The 16030-nt window shown below is 38.9% G+C and overlaps 2 protein-coding genes and 3 pseudogenes across 2 annotated transcripts; 3 read left to right on the top strand and 2 right to left on the bottom strand.

Moving 5' to 3' along the window:
* Positions 1–280: 280 nt before the first annotated feature.
* LOC139881513 (uncharacterized) lies at positions 281–1534 on the top strand (annotated as a pseudogene).
* An 842-nt stretch (positions 1535–2376) lies between these two features.
* Positions 2377–6264, bottom strand: LOC139881512 (uncharacterized; annotated as a pseudogene).
* Positions 6265–8475: 2211 nt separating this feature from the next.
* Positions 8476–8995, top strand: LOC139881505 (cytochrome c oxidase-assembly factor COX23, mitochondrial-like). Its single transcript, XM_071865967.1, is given in 4 exon segments — positions 8476–8557; positions 8749–8777; positions 8779–8825; positions 8950–8995. Coding segments are annotated over 4 exon segments (204 nt in total).
* Positions 8996–9735: 740 nt separating this feature from the next.
* Positions 9736–11799, bottom strand: LOC139881504 (cytochrome P450 714C2-like; annotated as a pseudogene).
* Positions 11800–12803: 1004 nt separating this feature from the next.
* Positions 12804–14997, top strand: LOC139881511 (putative casein kinase II subunit beta-4). The gene is made up of 5 exons (XM_071865972.1): positions 12804–13083; positions 13613–13831; positions 14221–14315; positions 14399–14564; positions 14867–14997. The coding sequence occupies exons 1-5, from the start codon at positions 12804–12806 to the stop codon at positions 14995–14997; spliced, it is 891 nt and encodes a 296-aa protein (XP_071722073.1).
* The last annotated feature ends 1033 nt before the right edge of the window (positions 14998–16030 follow it).

Raw genomic sequence — 16030 nt, 5'->3', positions numbered from 1 at the left:
AAAGACAATGGAGGGGGGGTGTGGTGTTGGGTGTGGTGGGGGCGACTCGTCACCCATGGCGCACGTTAGCTATTTCCCACCTAAGCGGTGGCCTCCTCAATCAGATCTCAAATTCAGCCGCACACAACTCCCATCACCACCACCCAATTATATCAATAATGCCACCAACCAAACCCCACTTTCTCTCTCCCCTCCTTATCTTCTTCATCTCTCCCTCCTTGCTTTCTCTCTCTTTCAATTTCCCTCACCTACGCTGTTTTGATTGATCCCACAAAATTTAATGGCTGCTGCTGCTGAATCCTCATCTCCAGGACAAGATTTATCGACTCCACCACCCGCCGCGGTGACGATGACGACGGCGATGGATCTCGAGCCGTCCAATCTTCCCATGGCGGTGCCTCTAGCTCTACCAGCGCCACCGCCGCTCGGATCTTCTTCCGCTCAACAATCGGCGTCCGCAGGGACGACGACGCCTGCTAATCCGCGCCGCCTTCCACCGCCGTGCTGGTCTCACGACGAGACGGTGGCCTTGATCGACGCTTACCGTGAAAAGTGGTATTCCTTGAGACGGGGCAATCTCAAAAGCCAATCACTGGCAGGAGGTGGCGGAGTCCGTCGGCCGATGCTGCCCTGCTGTGTCGCCGGCGAAGACGGCTGTCCAATGTCGCCACAAGATGGAGAAGCTAAGGAAGCGTTACCGTACCGAGATCCAGCGAGCGAGATCGATGCCATTGTCGCGATTCTCGTCTTCATGGGTCCACTTCAAGCGAATGGATCGATGGAGAAAGGTCCGACTGCTAAAAAACCCGATGTTTATAACTCCGATGTGAGTGGTGGAGATAACGACAACGAGGAGGAGGAAGACGATGAGGAGGAGGATCTGGATTATGGCTTAAGCAATAATAACATTATTCATAATGGGAATGTCAGCACTAGAAGTGTGCCAAAGTTTTATCGAAGTAATGGGGTTGTTGTCGGTAACAGCAGCAATTCTGGTGGCTACGGTGGTCCTATCGGTGGTTTCAGTGGCGGTGACAGTGTTAGCGGTAGCGGTGGGATTAGGATTAGAATGCCAAATAGTGTGAGCATAGCACAGCCAGGGCCAAAATCGTACCTGAAATTCGAGCAGAAGTATAATTCTCCACCAAATCCCAACTTTATGGTTAATTCAGCCCCAAATCTAAAATCCAATATGGGGAGTTATGGCGGTGGAAGGGTTTATGACTGGGGGAGGTCGGTTACAGGTGCTCCTCCGATGGCAGTGAAGAGGGAGAGGAAGAGGGAACCAATGGCTGAGATGGTGGCAGCGATTAAGATGTTGGGAGATGGGTTAGTGAGGATGGAGCAAATGAAGATGGATATGGCTCGAGAGATTGAGACGATGAGGATGGAGATGGAGATAAAGAGAATGGAAATGATACTGGAATCGCAACATCGGATTGTGGAGGCATTTGCTAAGGCAGTCTCTGAGAAGAAGAAGAAGAAAAAGACGACAACTAAGAAGCAGAAGAGAAAGCCTTCCTTGTCACCCTGATCTCATGTGATCCTCTAAAATAATGATGAGAGCTTAATCGTTTTTTTGCTCTAATGGTTATAATCCATTTAAGCTTATTGTTTCGTGAGATTTATCCCTCTTTCTCTCGAGTTGTAGGGAAGATGATGGTGCTGAACTCGACTAGTCGTAGTTGCTTAGCTTAAAACTAAACTACAGACGGTATATGTTCCTTTGGTGTAGAAAATTAGAAATCTACTTCTGATGTTAGAAGAATTTGCGATGATTATATAATAATGGGCGTGTATATTTGAACTTGGCAATGTTGCATAGTGGTTTAATGAGTTTGCTGACCTCTTTCTTCCTTGGAAGATTTTGCTTTATGCATCATTCAGATATATACACATCGGCATCTGTCAATAAAATCCCACAAAAATGCCTTACACAACATGATAAACTCCACAAATGTCCCTGCATAACATGATAAATCCACAAATTCCCCTCGCAAAACATAATTTACTTTGGTAGGTATACTTTGTACGTACATGAACGGATTTTCTAATATCAAGGAGGAAATACTAGTTTGGAAATATGAGGGGTTAAAGTGTACGATACAAAGTTGAGGGGTTTATTGAAAACACTTTTATTATCAAATAGAAATTTACTAAAGCAAGCATGGCATTAACAATAAATTAGAGAAAATTTGAACAAAGTTAGATATAACTAGTTTATTATTCGTTCACCAAAAAATCAAAGTACTGTATCTAGAGCTACTTAGAACAACATAAGACTAGTTTTAGAATCCAAAAAAGCAGAAGGTGAGGGGTCAAACGACCCCACTCCACGAAGTAGCTCCTTCCTGTACTGGGTGGCTGCTGATGCGATCAATAGTAGGATCCAGAACCACCACCAGAGCCCATGTAACTGCCGCTGCCCCCATGCTCGCCTCCTCCTCCTGAGTATAGTGATGAATATGAGCCTGAGCTACCTCCAACCTGCCCACCATTCAACCATTACAATGTTAATGAGACAAGACATTATACCAAAGAGACTACTTATTACTCCACAAGACTTAAAGAGAGACTGAAACATTACATCGTTTCCCCGGTGAGACACGTAATCGCCACCATAGCTTGATGAAGAGTACATCCCACCACCATCGTTACCTCCTCCGTAAGAACCTTTAAAACCATGCCAATACAATATACGTGCCCATCATCAATAACTTGAAAAACAAAGGAAAATTCTAGTTAAGCTGGTGAAAATAATCCATAGCACAACACAAACCTCCCCCATAACTCATGCCGCCTTGGCGACTGCTACTGCTATATAGCCCCCCATGTGAATCCTGACCTGACATTGAACTTCTGGTACTTCCAGATCCCATGCTTGATCTCCCAACTCTGATAAAGTTACAATAAAAACACATGGTAAGTAATTGCTTTGCAACCAAGACAACACAGCGCACAAGGGAAGGAAACTAAACCTATCCCATAAGGTTCCCCATACTGAGAAGAGCTTCCACCAAGTTCATAATCCATACGAGCTCTTGAATGGCCGTGCTCCACTATCAGCATATCGTGGTGGAACATCATCCTGAAGTTAAAAGACCAAATTCACAACTGAGACTAAATGAAATATTGCCAGGGTAAAGCACAAACTAGCTCTAACCATTGTAGAGTATGATCGTTTCGAGCCAGAGACTGAGTCATAATCCCGCGGACGCCCTTCCCGGTAACTAGGAGGGGGAGGTGGCCTCTCAAACCTCTGACTATATCCATCATCTACATAAGCTCTTCTAGTAGCTGAACGACTTCTAGGCAAATCAGAATATGCAGAACCCCTGGATGCATATTCATCTCTATATGATGGACGTCTCTCTTGAATAGCCCTAGAACTGTAATCTACCGCAGGACAGCTCCTCGGAGGAGGGAGATCATCATGCCTACTGTATTCCCTTTTCAATCCACTCCTTGGATGTGGAGGAACTGCCAAACATCAACATGAGATTGAATAATAGCCAATAGGGGAGAATGCGTTGATGGAAAGGATTAATTTTATACCAGGTGCTCTCCTTTCGTAAGACCTAGGAGGAGGCAAGGGCCTGCTTCTGGATGGCAAAGGTGGAGGCGGACGTCTCTCTCTAATTCCAGCAGGTCCCTTTATACTAGGTGGTGGAAGTCGACTTCCAACTGTTCTTAACCCACGTGTTGGCAAGCTGCGTGGTGGGGGGCGAGCCCACGGACCTCTGGAAACTCGTCCACTGCTACGGCTAGAATGGTAGTCTCCACGGCCACCATGCTTTCCTTTGCCTCTCTGAAGTGGTCTTGACAACCTGGCCCTCACTTTAGCCTGCTAATTGCAATATATCATTGTATGTTATCCAAAACGTAAGAGGCAAACCGTGTTAAGCAATAGAACACATCAACGCATCAAAATACTCTTCACAAACAAGGCCATACCTTGCTGTGTCCTTCACCCAACTCTATGTTGTTAATGCTTTTGGCACATGTCACCGCAGAATCATGAGTGTCGAAGGTAACAAAACCAAAGTCCCTCCGCTTTGCAGATGGCATATTCCGTGCCAGTTCAACCTTTTCAACCTTCCCATATTCTTTTAGAAGCTCACGTACACGATTTTCATCCCAAGAAGCTGGCACACCATCAACAAACACAGTCTTAACCTGCACTCCATAACACAGAATTAGTTAGCCCATCATAAAATACAAGGAAACAAAAATCTAGACTGAATGCAGTACATGGCGACATTCAATTTTACAAAAGAAAGTAGGCGCCCTCGCTGCAAGAAAAATCCCTATGGTTCACCCCTAATATTTTAGATCCACTTAATATTATAGTTTAAGGAAACTGGAATCCCAAGAAATATTGCAACTTCTATAAAAGGTACAGCTCTTGAATGAAAATAGAAGTATCCGTGATTCTCAGACATACACGGTTTCACAACATAACCAACATTTGGTGGCCCAGCCACTATAGAGATTTACCCCAGGAAAGACTGCACTACAAATAAAAAATACCTGTGCCATGATTTCATCACCCGGGTCGATAAATGAATCAGCAAAAGACACTTTTGCTGGCCTATCAACTCCAAACAAAACATCTCTTTTCTGAAGACGTTTAAATGCATCCATAGCTTCAGAACGTGATGAGAATTCCAAAAACGCAAACCCTCTGTTCATTCCTTCAGTATTGGTGTCTTCCACCAAAGTCAAGTCAACAACATTCTCAACTCCATAATGTTTCAACTTTTCTTTTAACTGGAAAAGTTTCAAGACCAAAAGGTCAAGAATCCCACATCACCTAATGACCAGAAAACTCAATGTTTTTGACAGTAAAATAAATAAACGACTAAACTTACAGCTTCCTTTGTCCATGTCTTGCATACATTACCCAGGAAAAGGGTGTCGCTATCTTGGCTTGGAGAGACACCACACTGTTTGCCATTTATCTGGATTTTCCGGTCAACAAAAGACGTGCTTTAGTGCATGAACTGATGAAAGAAACTTAGGTTGCAGTCCACTTAAGCAAACGAAAATTACCTTAGGGTTTTTTAGCTCTGTAACAGCTCTTTTTGCCTGTTCCACAGTTGCAAACCTCAGAATGCAAACCCTTTGTTTTTCTTGGTCTGAGGGTTCATCATCAGCCTAACTTCAGCAATCTCGCCAATTTGGCTGAAAACTTTCCTTAGATCATCCTCTGTAGCATCCTTATCTAGACCCCCAACAAATACTTCAAACTCCTTGCGCTTGCGTCTCTCCTTAAAAAGTTCATGGTGCTCTTCTTCTTCATGGTCATCTTCTAATGCAGAACGCTCAGCATCCCCACCAGCATGTTCAGTACCCTCTTCACCCTCGAGTTCTTCGTGAACTTCTTCCTCCACATCCTCTCCACCCTCTTCCTCCTCCATAAGGTTCTCTTCTTCTTCTTCTTCCACCTCCTCCTCCTCCTCAACTTCTTCCTCCACTTCATCTTCAACCTCATTAACTTCTTGCTCAATTTCTCTTTCATCATAATCCGTACCAGCATATTCTTCAGGCTCATTATCCTCCAGCTCTAACCTTTCATCTTTTTCATACTCATCAACAGCTTCTTTACCTCATTCTCTTCTGAAAAGGAGATGATAATGTAGATAAGTCAAGAGGAGCTCAATTTTTGTTTTGTTTACAGCTTTCCATAGCTTCAGTTAGGTGCCAATTCCTTCTTGGCATAGTTTATATTTAAATCCTTAAAACCTTTTCCTCCTTCCTTAAGGGCACAGAACACCCAATGTAGTCTAATTAAAGCAATTCTTTATCTTAGATAAAACATAAGCACGTAAAAGGATCTCATGGAAATAGAATATCCTAATCGACTCATCGTAATACAATACAATTATAGAGATAGGAAGACAGACACACATACACACAAAACCGAGGACACCTAGAGTGTAATAAAATCACGAGTAAATCTCATCAGATCCGTGTTCAAATGCAAATGCACATAATAAGGGAAAAAAAACTTACTTTGATTGTTTCATTGACATCAGCATCAGCAGGAGCCACCTGATTGACATCGATAAGATTCTCATCGACATTGACCGAAGACTTTTCCTCAATCTTCACCTCCACTCCGACTTCCTCTTTCACGGCTTCTTCGACGACACCTGCTTCCACCTGCTGTGGGATATCTGTCGTCGACGCTCCTCGGGCGGTCTTGGCTGCTGCTGCTGCCCTCTTTACTCCTCCGCCTCTCTTAATCATTCTCGGCGGCATCCTCTTAATTGAACTCTAATAAATTGACGAGTTGCTGATTTGAGCTGAAAGGGAAGGAATTATTGATAAATAGGAAAAAAAGAAAACCTAAATTAGGAATCGAGAGTAAAGAAATAAAATCAGAAACCCTAGATAAAAGTGTGAACCTTTATTAAATTGATCGAGACGAGAGAGGGAGTGAGAATCGACGCGAACAATTTTTATTTTTTTTCAATTACAACAAAAATATAAACGATCTAAAGGACTGACTGACGGGCCATAGTATACTCTTTCCCTTGACTTTGGGATATGAAAATTACGAATTTTAAAAAATAATTAATGATAAAAAATTTATTTATTTATTATTAAAATATATAATTATATTAATTAAAATAAATATAAAAATAATTTTAAAAAATAGTTTAAATATATAAAAATTTCATAAAAAAATAATTGAAATGGATAAAAATAAATTTTATTACGAAATATTTGAAGTGAATAAGTGGGAGTATTATATGTAATTTTAATTAAAGTCGGTTTTTTGGTAATACAAGGTAATTGTTTTTTTCAGTTCAAAACTGTGAAAGTCTTCGTACGACAAGCTCCACGTGTGCAAAACCAACTGATCTAGGAATTGTTCGGGGGGAGTGGTAAATCCACGCTAAGTTTTGGCGCTTACACGCTCATCTTCATATTTTTTTATTTTATGACTAATTTATCTTTTTTAATCTAATACCGTCAAGTATGGCCAAGTTCTCCCAGTTTTCACTCAGAAATACTCTACGTGGATAAAAGAGGAACAGATTCAAGTAGGAAAGCCGAGTCGGCAAGTGCAACGATGTCAATTAAACACTTAAACTCTGTCAATTGTGGATTGTTCAAGTAAAAACAAAATTATAGAAATATCCCAAAAAGAGAGACAAAGCAGTAAGATTTATGACCAATTTGAATGGTGTGGAGGTGATTTACTACACGATCGAGAAGGTGACCGGCGTGATGGTGATTGCAAGTGGTGGTTGGAAGTTGAGTTTGGGATTAGGCTAGGTCGGCGTCAACGATTTGCTTGGTTGGAGCCAGAGGATGGTGCTTCAGATAAGTGGTCCACTAGAAGTTGTACTTGTGACAAACAGGATAGAAGACGATTGCAATTGCATCGACAATTTGTAGTGGTGGTGGTGGTTGAAGGCATCCGAAGTGAAGACGATTTGCAGTGGTGGGCTTTAGCCTTTAGATATGAAGGAGTATAACTTTTTTTGTTTTATCCCTAATAAACAAATATAAGGGTAAAACAGTCACACCAACTTAAAACAATGAAAATAGCGTGTATTGTCAAGATTTCAGCGTGGATTTACCACTGCCCTTCAATTGTTCGCTTCTTTTCTCTTTTACAAGTATACTTTAATTTTTTATTTTTTTTATGAGATACTTTTATTTTATTTAAGACATGTTTAAAGCTTGATTATATCTAGGGTGTGCATAATATACTTCAAACCAAACCGAACGTGTTGATCTGATTTGGTTTGGATTCAAAGAAAAAAAATGTATTTCAATTTGGATCAAATCGAACCATTTTAATAATAATTTAGTTTGGTTTCAAATGTTTTGGTTTGGTTCAAACTCATTAAAGCCGATTAAGACATGATCAATATTTTCTAACAATTATATATATTAGGCCCATTAATTAATTCATCTCAATTTTATTATTTTAAAATTCGTAAAAGACTATTTTATCATGTTGTATTTTCAAAATAATTTATTATGCTTTATTACTTTTATCTATAACAGTTTGTTTCGTAACTTACTTATTTATTTTGATGTTAGTTTCACTTTCCATTATATAAACGTATGGATGTTAACTACGTATTAATAGCTTATTATGTTAACTTTTATTTTATATTTTAAAATTTAAACCGATTCAAACCGTTTTATATTGATTTGATTTGAAGGAAAAACTGTTCAATTTGATTTCAAAAATCAAAAACGAGTTTGAATATGGTTCAGTTTGGTTGATATTCAAATCAAACCAAACCGGACCATGCACACCCCTAACTAATTATATCTGCAGCATCCTGTAAGGGCGTTTGCCCACTTAAGGCCCAATAATTGATGTTTGAACTTTGTTTAAGCCCATAAGTTAATATGTCTATTGCCGAACTGACTATATGACCGGACCCGAGTTGGACAATTAAGTTAACTGGGTGGGAGTATCGGAGCAGAAGTAAGAAGAAGGCAATGGAGACGAAAGCGGCATATCCAAGCGCTGCTCGAATTGCTGATTCTCAATGTTTCCCTCAATACACTGCGTCGCTCAAATGTAAGTTTGCTTCTTTATCTTCTTCTCTCGTCACGTCCATTGATTTCTATTTTATTTCTTTTTCTATGTCAAAAAATGCATTATTCGATCGTTTATACTGTTCTTATGTGTTCCCTTTTTCTATTTGGCTTCAAGACTTTGACTTGTTAGAGTAGTTTCAAAATCTGATTCTGTGGCCAATTTAATCATAGGTCTAGAAGAAAATATTGCTGACAAGAGTAAAATGCCAACAACATTTCGATGTTTACAAGGAATGCAAGAAAAAGAGGTAATTAATCCATCTTCTCAACTTTCAGCACTACTGTGTATGTCTGATGAGTTGTTATTTATCAGCAGCTTGGAGGCGTTTATCTGTCTGATATATTCTTATTTCTTTATCTTGGTTTACAGAGGGAAGCTAGATTGGAACGTAACAAGACTAGGTCTTTATTCTCTTAAAGTTTGTTCTTGGAACTCTTACATGTACACTACAAATTCCTGGTAGACTTAGACATTGTACTCTGCTTCTCTAACTCCTTTTCTCTAACTTAGAGAGGAATTCAATAATAGTTGATCGTCAAAAATCACTAATGTGCTTATACTTGGCTGTAATGCATGTCACTGCACATTTATGTACATGGATGTTGGTTATGAAACCAGATTTGCCTTGTGGTTATGAAATTCCAATGTTTTGATCATGTAAATGCATAATATTTTACCTGGTACTAACCCCGGACTACTCCGGCATATCTTTCTGGATGAAGCTGTCATTTGAAGCTACAATTTACACTTCCTTTTTTTTTTTTTTTTCCTTTTTCTTTTTGGTAATTGCAATTAACACTTCAAAAGTATCATACAGTAGTAACCTATAGCTACCATTCATCTGAGCTGAAGCATTACCCATGGATATGAATTGATGAATATGTTTTTCTTCGCTAAATAAAGACATACTTAGACCATATTGTGTAGTAGAGTAGTAATATGTCAAAATAATAACTTCTAAAGAAATTAGAATTTTGGTACTCTTTCTCTTGAAGTCGAGGGTTTACTCATAAACCTGTTGGCTGTTGTTACTTGCTTCAATGTTTAAGCTAAAACAAAGATCATTTCAAAAGGTTTTCCTTTTGAAAAGAATTATTCAGCACAGGTTCTCACTTGCTACATCTGCAAGTAAGTCTACAATTTTGTTTTTCAACAAGTTATACCCTCTTCACACATAGGCTTACTCCATCATCAGGCTCAATAACCAACCTAAATGAAGGGGGAGTGAAGGCGAGAGGGAGAATGAAAGTTTAGACAGAATGAGAGATAAAATGACTTTCATCTCTAACATGGCAAACTGTTGTCCGGCACAGATACGAGGCCCGATTCCAAATGGCATATAAGCTTGTGCAATTTCAATCTTGCTGGCCCCAAGAACTCCCCGTGAAAATCTCTCAGGATTGAACTCGTGCACGTCTGGTCCCCAAATATCTTCATTCTTTTGTATCATTGCGATCGGAACCTGAATTCCCATGCCTTTTGGAATCACAATTCCTTTGAACTCCATATCTTCCAGAGCTACTCTTCCACGAAAACCGCTGGCAGGTATAACCGCAAGGTCTCTTGAATCACCATTGTCAGCTGCCGATAGAAATGTGTCAGCAGATAATCAAAGTACATTTACGGATCTATTTATATCTATTTATATTATACTCCATCCGTATTTGAATAGTAGTCCCCGCGTTTTTCTAGATGCATTCACATTTTGATGTCCCTCAAAAGATACGGAGAGAGTGGTACTTACTGTTTTCATTCCTCGAAGCATATCTGCATCTGGGAAGCTGCCTTTACAAATGTCAACCACCTCGGCACGAACACGTGCTTGCCAGTCAGGATGTGTAGCCAATAGCAGTAACCACCACGAGGCAGTGATTGCAGTAGTCTCATGACCGGCAAAGTATATACTCTTGCAATTATCCACTATGAACTTGTCCCGAGAGAACACTAACGATGATCCATCACTGTCGTTGCAATTGTTGGCACCGTCTAGAATCATTTGCAGGAGATCTTTCTCATGTCCAGACTCCTTTCTTTGTTTTACCACAGCTAAGAGTGCTGAATGGATCTCTTTCTCCAGCTTCCAGATATCTCTGTTGAGTTTACTTGGAACATGTCTGAAAATTGGAAGAAAAGACGTGTTTTTTATCACGGGAAATTGCTTGACAAAGAAATAGATAGGAGTATCTTCCACAACTACTAACCTTAAGCCTGGTACTCCAACATTTGTCATGGACATAAATTTCTGAAGTGATCTGATCTTTGAGAAGATTTCTTCTCCTTTTAAATAGTTACTCCCTGCTCTGGAGATTATATCAGCGGATAAGCTTCTCAAGTCGTTATCTACTTTGATATCGGCAGCACCTCCTCCGTTGTCAATTCTACTTTCCTAAGATTTAAGGATTGCATTTGTAGAGTCCACCATTAGATTCACCATGCCCTATATAAAATCTAAAGTTACCAAGACTTTCATCATAAAAACTAAAACTTGACAGAACCGAGACACCATATATTACCTTAACCTTGTCAAGGTAGAACTCAGGAGCAATGATCTTCCTCTGATGAGCCCAAGTAGGGCCACTAGATGATACAATTCCTTCTCCCAGCAGTGGTCCGCGGTCTTTTGTTAGATAAGTTGGTTTCCCCAAGCTTAGGGATGTGTATAAGCTCATTTTCTTCACCATTTCAATGTCTGTCACGCATAAAGACTGTATGGTGCCCATTGAATACACAAATGCAGGGCCTGTCACATATAATGATACCATTAAATGAAAACTTTATCAACTAAACAGATCAATGCAGGAAATTCAGATCAAAACAGGAATCATATATGCTTTTATATAAGACATGCATCCAGCAAAAAACTAGAAGATATATAGAGAAAGAGAAACTGGTAAAGAGGTAATAACAAGGATTTTAGTTTTACCATAATCTTGCTGCCATTTGACAAGATGAGGGCAGAGATTAGGAACCCAATCATGAGAAACTGAAGAATCAGATTGATCTTTATGTCGTTGTTGGATATCCGCTTGGATTGCCTTCATCTGAGGAATGTTTCCCAGAAAGAACGAAGGAGAAGGCCCTCTGATCCCTTGCTTTTGAAGCCTTTTTCTCAATCTTTCAGGTCTCAACCACAACTCATTGTAAACATGCAAAATCAGCACCAAGAACACACCTAAAATTAGTGAAACCAAAACCTCTACACTCATCAGATTGAACTCCATCTACCTTTTTTCTCTGCTAACAACTATTTTAGCTCGTATAGACACTTGTGAGTTGTGAGGAAGTGGGCAATCTAAAGAGTTAAGGTGATCAGGTGAGTGAATGAATAAAATGAAAACTAAACACTTGATCCGGTCCAATAAATAATCATCATATATTTAAAATTTTGCCTACTGAGATTTCTACATAGAATATATCGGAAATGTTCACAAATTTCCCATTGAGCAAAATGCCAAAAGGAAGCTGTTAGGAAAAAGTTCATTCTTTACAATTAATTTTCAGATTGAAAACACACAAGTTGAACTCACTTCAGTGAAATTTATCCTGCTCAAGTTAAGTTGGGTAAACATTAAAATGGTCATCTAACAGTAAAAGTTTTAAATTTACTTGAGTGTCAAATTACAGTCTATCAGTGTACCTATGTTATCATTTCGAAACTGTCAAAACTTGTCATGAACTTCGGAAACTCCTAATTTGTCATTTGTCAAGATCAAGTGGATAGGAATGGAAACACAAAATCAATCGAAATTTAAAAAAAAAAATTAATTTAATTTAATTTAATTTTTTTTTTTTTTTTACCACAATTTGACTTGGGAAGTAGAACTAATTCTTCAATGCATGTAATTGTGACCGAATATGACTCAAATCTTTGTCTAAATCCTATGATCCGACCAATCTATGGGCTTTTTTCCAGGCCCATTACTTTGCTTCACTTAAAAATATCCGGAAAAATAAGAAAGAGTGACTGAACAGAGAGAAATGAAAAACAACAAGACAAGACAGCGAGAGAGAATCAGAGACCATATATAGAAAATAAAGGAAAGGCACCTCCTGACTCTCTCCGTCACTGTCTGCAATTAAAACCCTAGTTTTCTCCTCCGTCTCTCATCGTCTTCATCAAATCCATACCTTCTCTATGCATGGCAGCTTAATTAAACGAAACTAATTTGTCGGCTTTATCTCCAATTTGGAATAATAGTGGGGTGGGGTGGAGCTGAGCTGAGCTATGCATAGAGATCGACGAGGAGGCGGGGGTTCGTCGTCGAAATCGGAGATTGTCGGAGGGGCGTTGGATCGGAAGCGCATCAACGATGCACTGGACAAGCACCTAGAGAAATCTTCCCCTTCCACATCGAGAGGGTTAATCAACAGCAAAGGAAAAGAGAGAGTCTCTGTTGTCCCTTCAACTTCTACCGCTAAATACTCCCAAAATTACCAGACCCGCCAGCTGGACAACCACCGCGATTCCCGCTCCGGCTCCCTCTCCAAGACCAAATGCTCCGATGGTCAGTCTCTGTATCTTGCTTTATGAGAAACTTTAACACTCATGGCCGATTTGTTCACTTATTTGAAATTGGTCTGGATTCATTAGCTCTCTATCTATGTTGATTTGTGTTCATTTTTATTATTATTATTATTATTATTATTATTATTATTATTATTCAAGATGAGCATTTATTATGGCTTATTATGAAATTATGCTCTTCCGGGTACTTTTTAATGGTATAAATTTATCCTCTGGCCGTTGAAACAGACAACGAACCTCAATTTTGTGTGTATGTATGTATGTATGCAAACGCTTGGTACTTGAATAGTCATAAATGACCTTCCTTATTGTTGCTTGAATTAATATTCTAACAATTTGGTTTTTTGATTTATTCACATTCAGTTTTGCTTTGTGGAACATTTCTTATGATTTGCAAAGAACCCAATTTCTCGAATTGAAAGAAATAGTGGCTGTATGATGTTTTTTTCATTAAAGATACTGTTTTTTTTTTTTTTCCCTAATGTGGACCTTATTGGCATGAACTGCAGAGGAATCTGAAACAGACAGTGAAGAATCGGATATAAGTGGTTCTGATGGAGATGACACATCTTGGATTTCATGGTTTTGCAACTTGCGAGGAAATGAATTTTTCTGTGAAGTTGACGATGAGTACATTCAAGATGATTTCAATCTTTGTGGATTGAGTAGTCAAGTTCCGTATTATGACCTGGCACTTGATCTAATATTGGACGTTGAATCTTCACATGGTAAGCACGTTCATGCAGATACTTATTTAACACGTATGTGACCTGATTCGGGGAACGTTCCATAATCACCTTTTATTTTTCTTTTTTCTTTTGAAGAAAAGAGTGTGTTTGGAACTTTTTTATACCAAGTGTTGTTCAAATAAACCGAAATTTGAAGCTTTCCAGATTTTCTAATTTTGAGAGTCGACCTAAAAGTTCTTCCTGGAAAGAGTTACATCTAGTTTTAGATATAAAGCGTAAAGTAAAAGACATCCCGAACATTTTCCATTAATAACAAAAGGATTATGTCTTTTGCTCGCATTTCTCATCAGATTGATATCTATCTGTTTTATTAGTTCAAAGCTATAGTCCTGTTGTTTAATAATGACTCTTTGTTGATATTGTCACAGAGGAACAGAATGAATTAGTGGAATCTGCTGCTGAAATGCTTTATGGACTTATACATGTTCGATATATATTGACGAGCAAGGGAATGTCTGCTATGGTAATGCTCTAGGCATATTTCTATTGTCCAGTTATATCACATTTGTTTTTATCTTTATCAGTTGTTTCTGGAAATTCTTGCAGTTTGAGAAGTATAAAAATTATGACTTTGGAAGATGCCCAAGAGTTTACTGCTGTGGACAACCCTGTCTTCCCGTCGGGCAATCGGACATCCCACGTTCAAGTACAGTTAAAATCTATTGTCCAAAGTGTGAAGATGTCTACTATCCTCGGTCTAAGTACCAAGGCAGTATCCTTTGCTTGCATAAACTCATCTATTTCGTTCTTCAATTGTCATTTTTTGCATGTAAGTTTCAGAGGAAGGCACGGACTGTGTTGCCCAAAAACAAACCGACCGACTGAAATCAAATGGACCGAGCCAAACCGGTTTGTTTGGTTTAATCGAATGGTTTTGATTTTGAAAACTTTAGAATTTTAGTTAATTTTGAAAATAAAGAAAATCCAACTTTCTCCCATGATATAATGGTTCATTCAGATCATATATGCAGTTTTGTTGGTCTCTATTCTAAATTTTCCTTGACGCAAAGAAAGATACGGATGGTGCATACTTTGGAAACACATTTCCTCACCTATTCTTGATGACTTATGGCCATATAAAGCCTCAGAAAGCATCTCAGGGCTACACCCCTAGAATATTTGGCTACAAGATCCACAAGAGCTGATGAGTTGAGAGGTATAAAGGAAACGGCCTCGCAGCACTCAGCTCTTGAGATCCTAAAACCAACGTTGTTAAATGTTATTTCTAGTAGCTCTAGATACTTCATTGATTATGAGTTTTTTTGAATGAATGAATGTGTCGCAGGTTATTTATTTGACTAAGTTAAAATTTTCGCAAGTTTCTAATTGGTTTTAAATTTACTGTGTACTTTTTTTTTCTTTACATGATTTATGTCATGTTAGTAAAGTTTAGTTAATTTGAATATGAATAAGGGTGAATCTTGATGTGACCAGTCAGATTGTTCATTTTTTGTCTCGAAATTATGGATTTGAATCATGAAAACAGGCCTTTGTCTTTTTTAAATTGTAAGGGCAATACGATATCTTCCCGGAAGCCTTTAAAGGGGGGAGCCTTGCCAATTATGATTTGCCTTTTATTAGTTAATTCGTGTATGAATATGAGACAAGATGAATCATTTGATAAGTATTTGTTCATCTTTGGGGTCGTTTCGTTTGACCTCGCACATTTTTTAATGGCCGAAAAAAGCGAATGACGTTTGTGGATTAAGGTTGGGCCTAAAATGTAGTTGGGTTGGGATGGGTTGGGCTGGGCTTGTGCTTGGGCTTGGGGTAATTTAAACGAGAGGCATGACATGACACTTCTCTATGAGTGCCACGTGGTCATAACATGTTTGGTTGCTTGGCTTGAGCTGAGCACAAGGCCGGCTTTTAAAGTTATTTTATTCGCGGTCGCTACGTCAATTTCCCAAGCGCTACAATCAAAGGGGAAATAATTCTTTTGCCCTTCCTTGGGGAATATATTTATGACGATAGTAGCTCTCGTTTTGTTTGGATCTAAATCATAATAATCGAACCTCCTTGTCCTTGATATAAGAATTCTTATGTCTCAACGATTGTTTTTTAGTGACCTTTCCTAAATTATTTAATATACGAACGTTATTATTATTATACTGATCCAAAACATTATAAATAGCATAGGCCATAGATCCATCATTTAGATGTGATATTTCTAACGTA

The sequence above is a fragment of the Rutidosis leptorrhynchoides genome, unplaced genomic scaffold (assembly GCF_046630445.1).
Source record: "Rutidosis leptorrhynchoides isolate AG116_Rl617_1_P2 unplaced genomic scaffold, CSIRO_AGI_Rlap_v1 contig167, whole genome shotgun sequence".
NCBI lineage: Eukaryota > Viridiplantae > Streptophyta > Magnoliopsida > Asterales > Asteraceae > Rutidosis > Rutidosis leptorrhynchoides.
Note: the sequence above shows the minus strand (reverse complement) of the source record. Positions and strands in the feature narration are given on the sequence as shown.

What these genes read in the sequence shown, in the direction of transcription:
- LOC139881511 (XM_071865972.1), top strand. Translation starts at nt 12,804, where the DNA reads ATGCATAGAGATCGACGAGGAGGCGGGGGTTCGTCGTCGAAATCGGAG. An exon ending in CAAGACCAAATGCTCCGATG is followed by an intron (nt 13,084 to 13,612) that starts GTCAGTCTCTGT and finishes CATGAACTGCAG; the next exon opens with AGGAATCTGAAACAGACAGT. An exon ending in GCAAGGGAATGTCTGCTATG is followed by an intron (nt 14,316 to 14,398) that starts GTAATGCTCTAG and finishes AAATTCTTGCAG; the next exon opens with TTTGAGAAGTATAAAAATTA.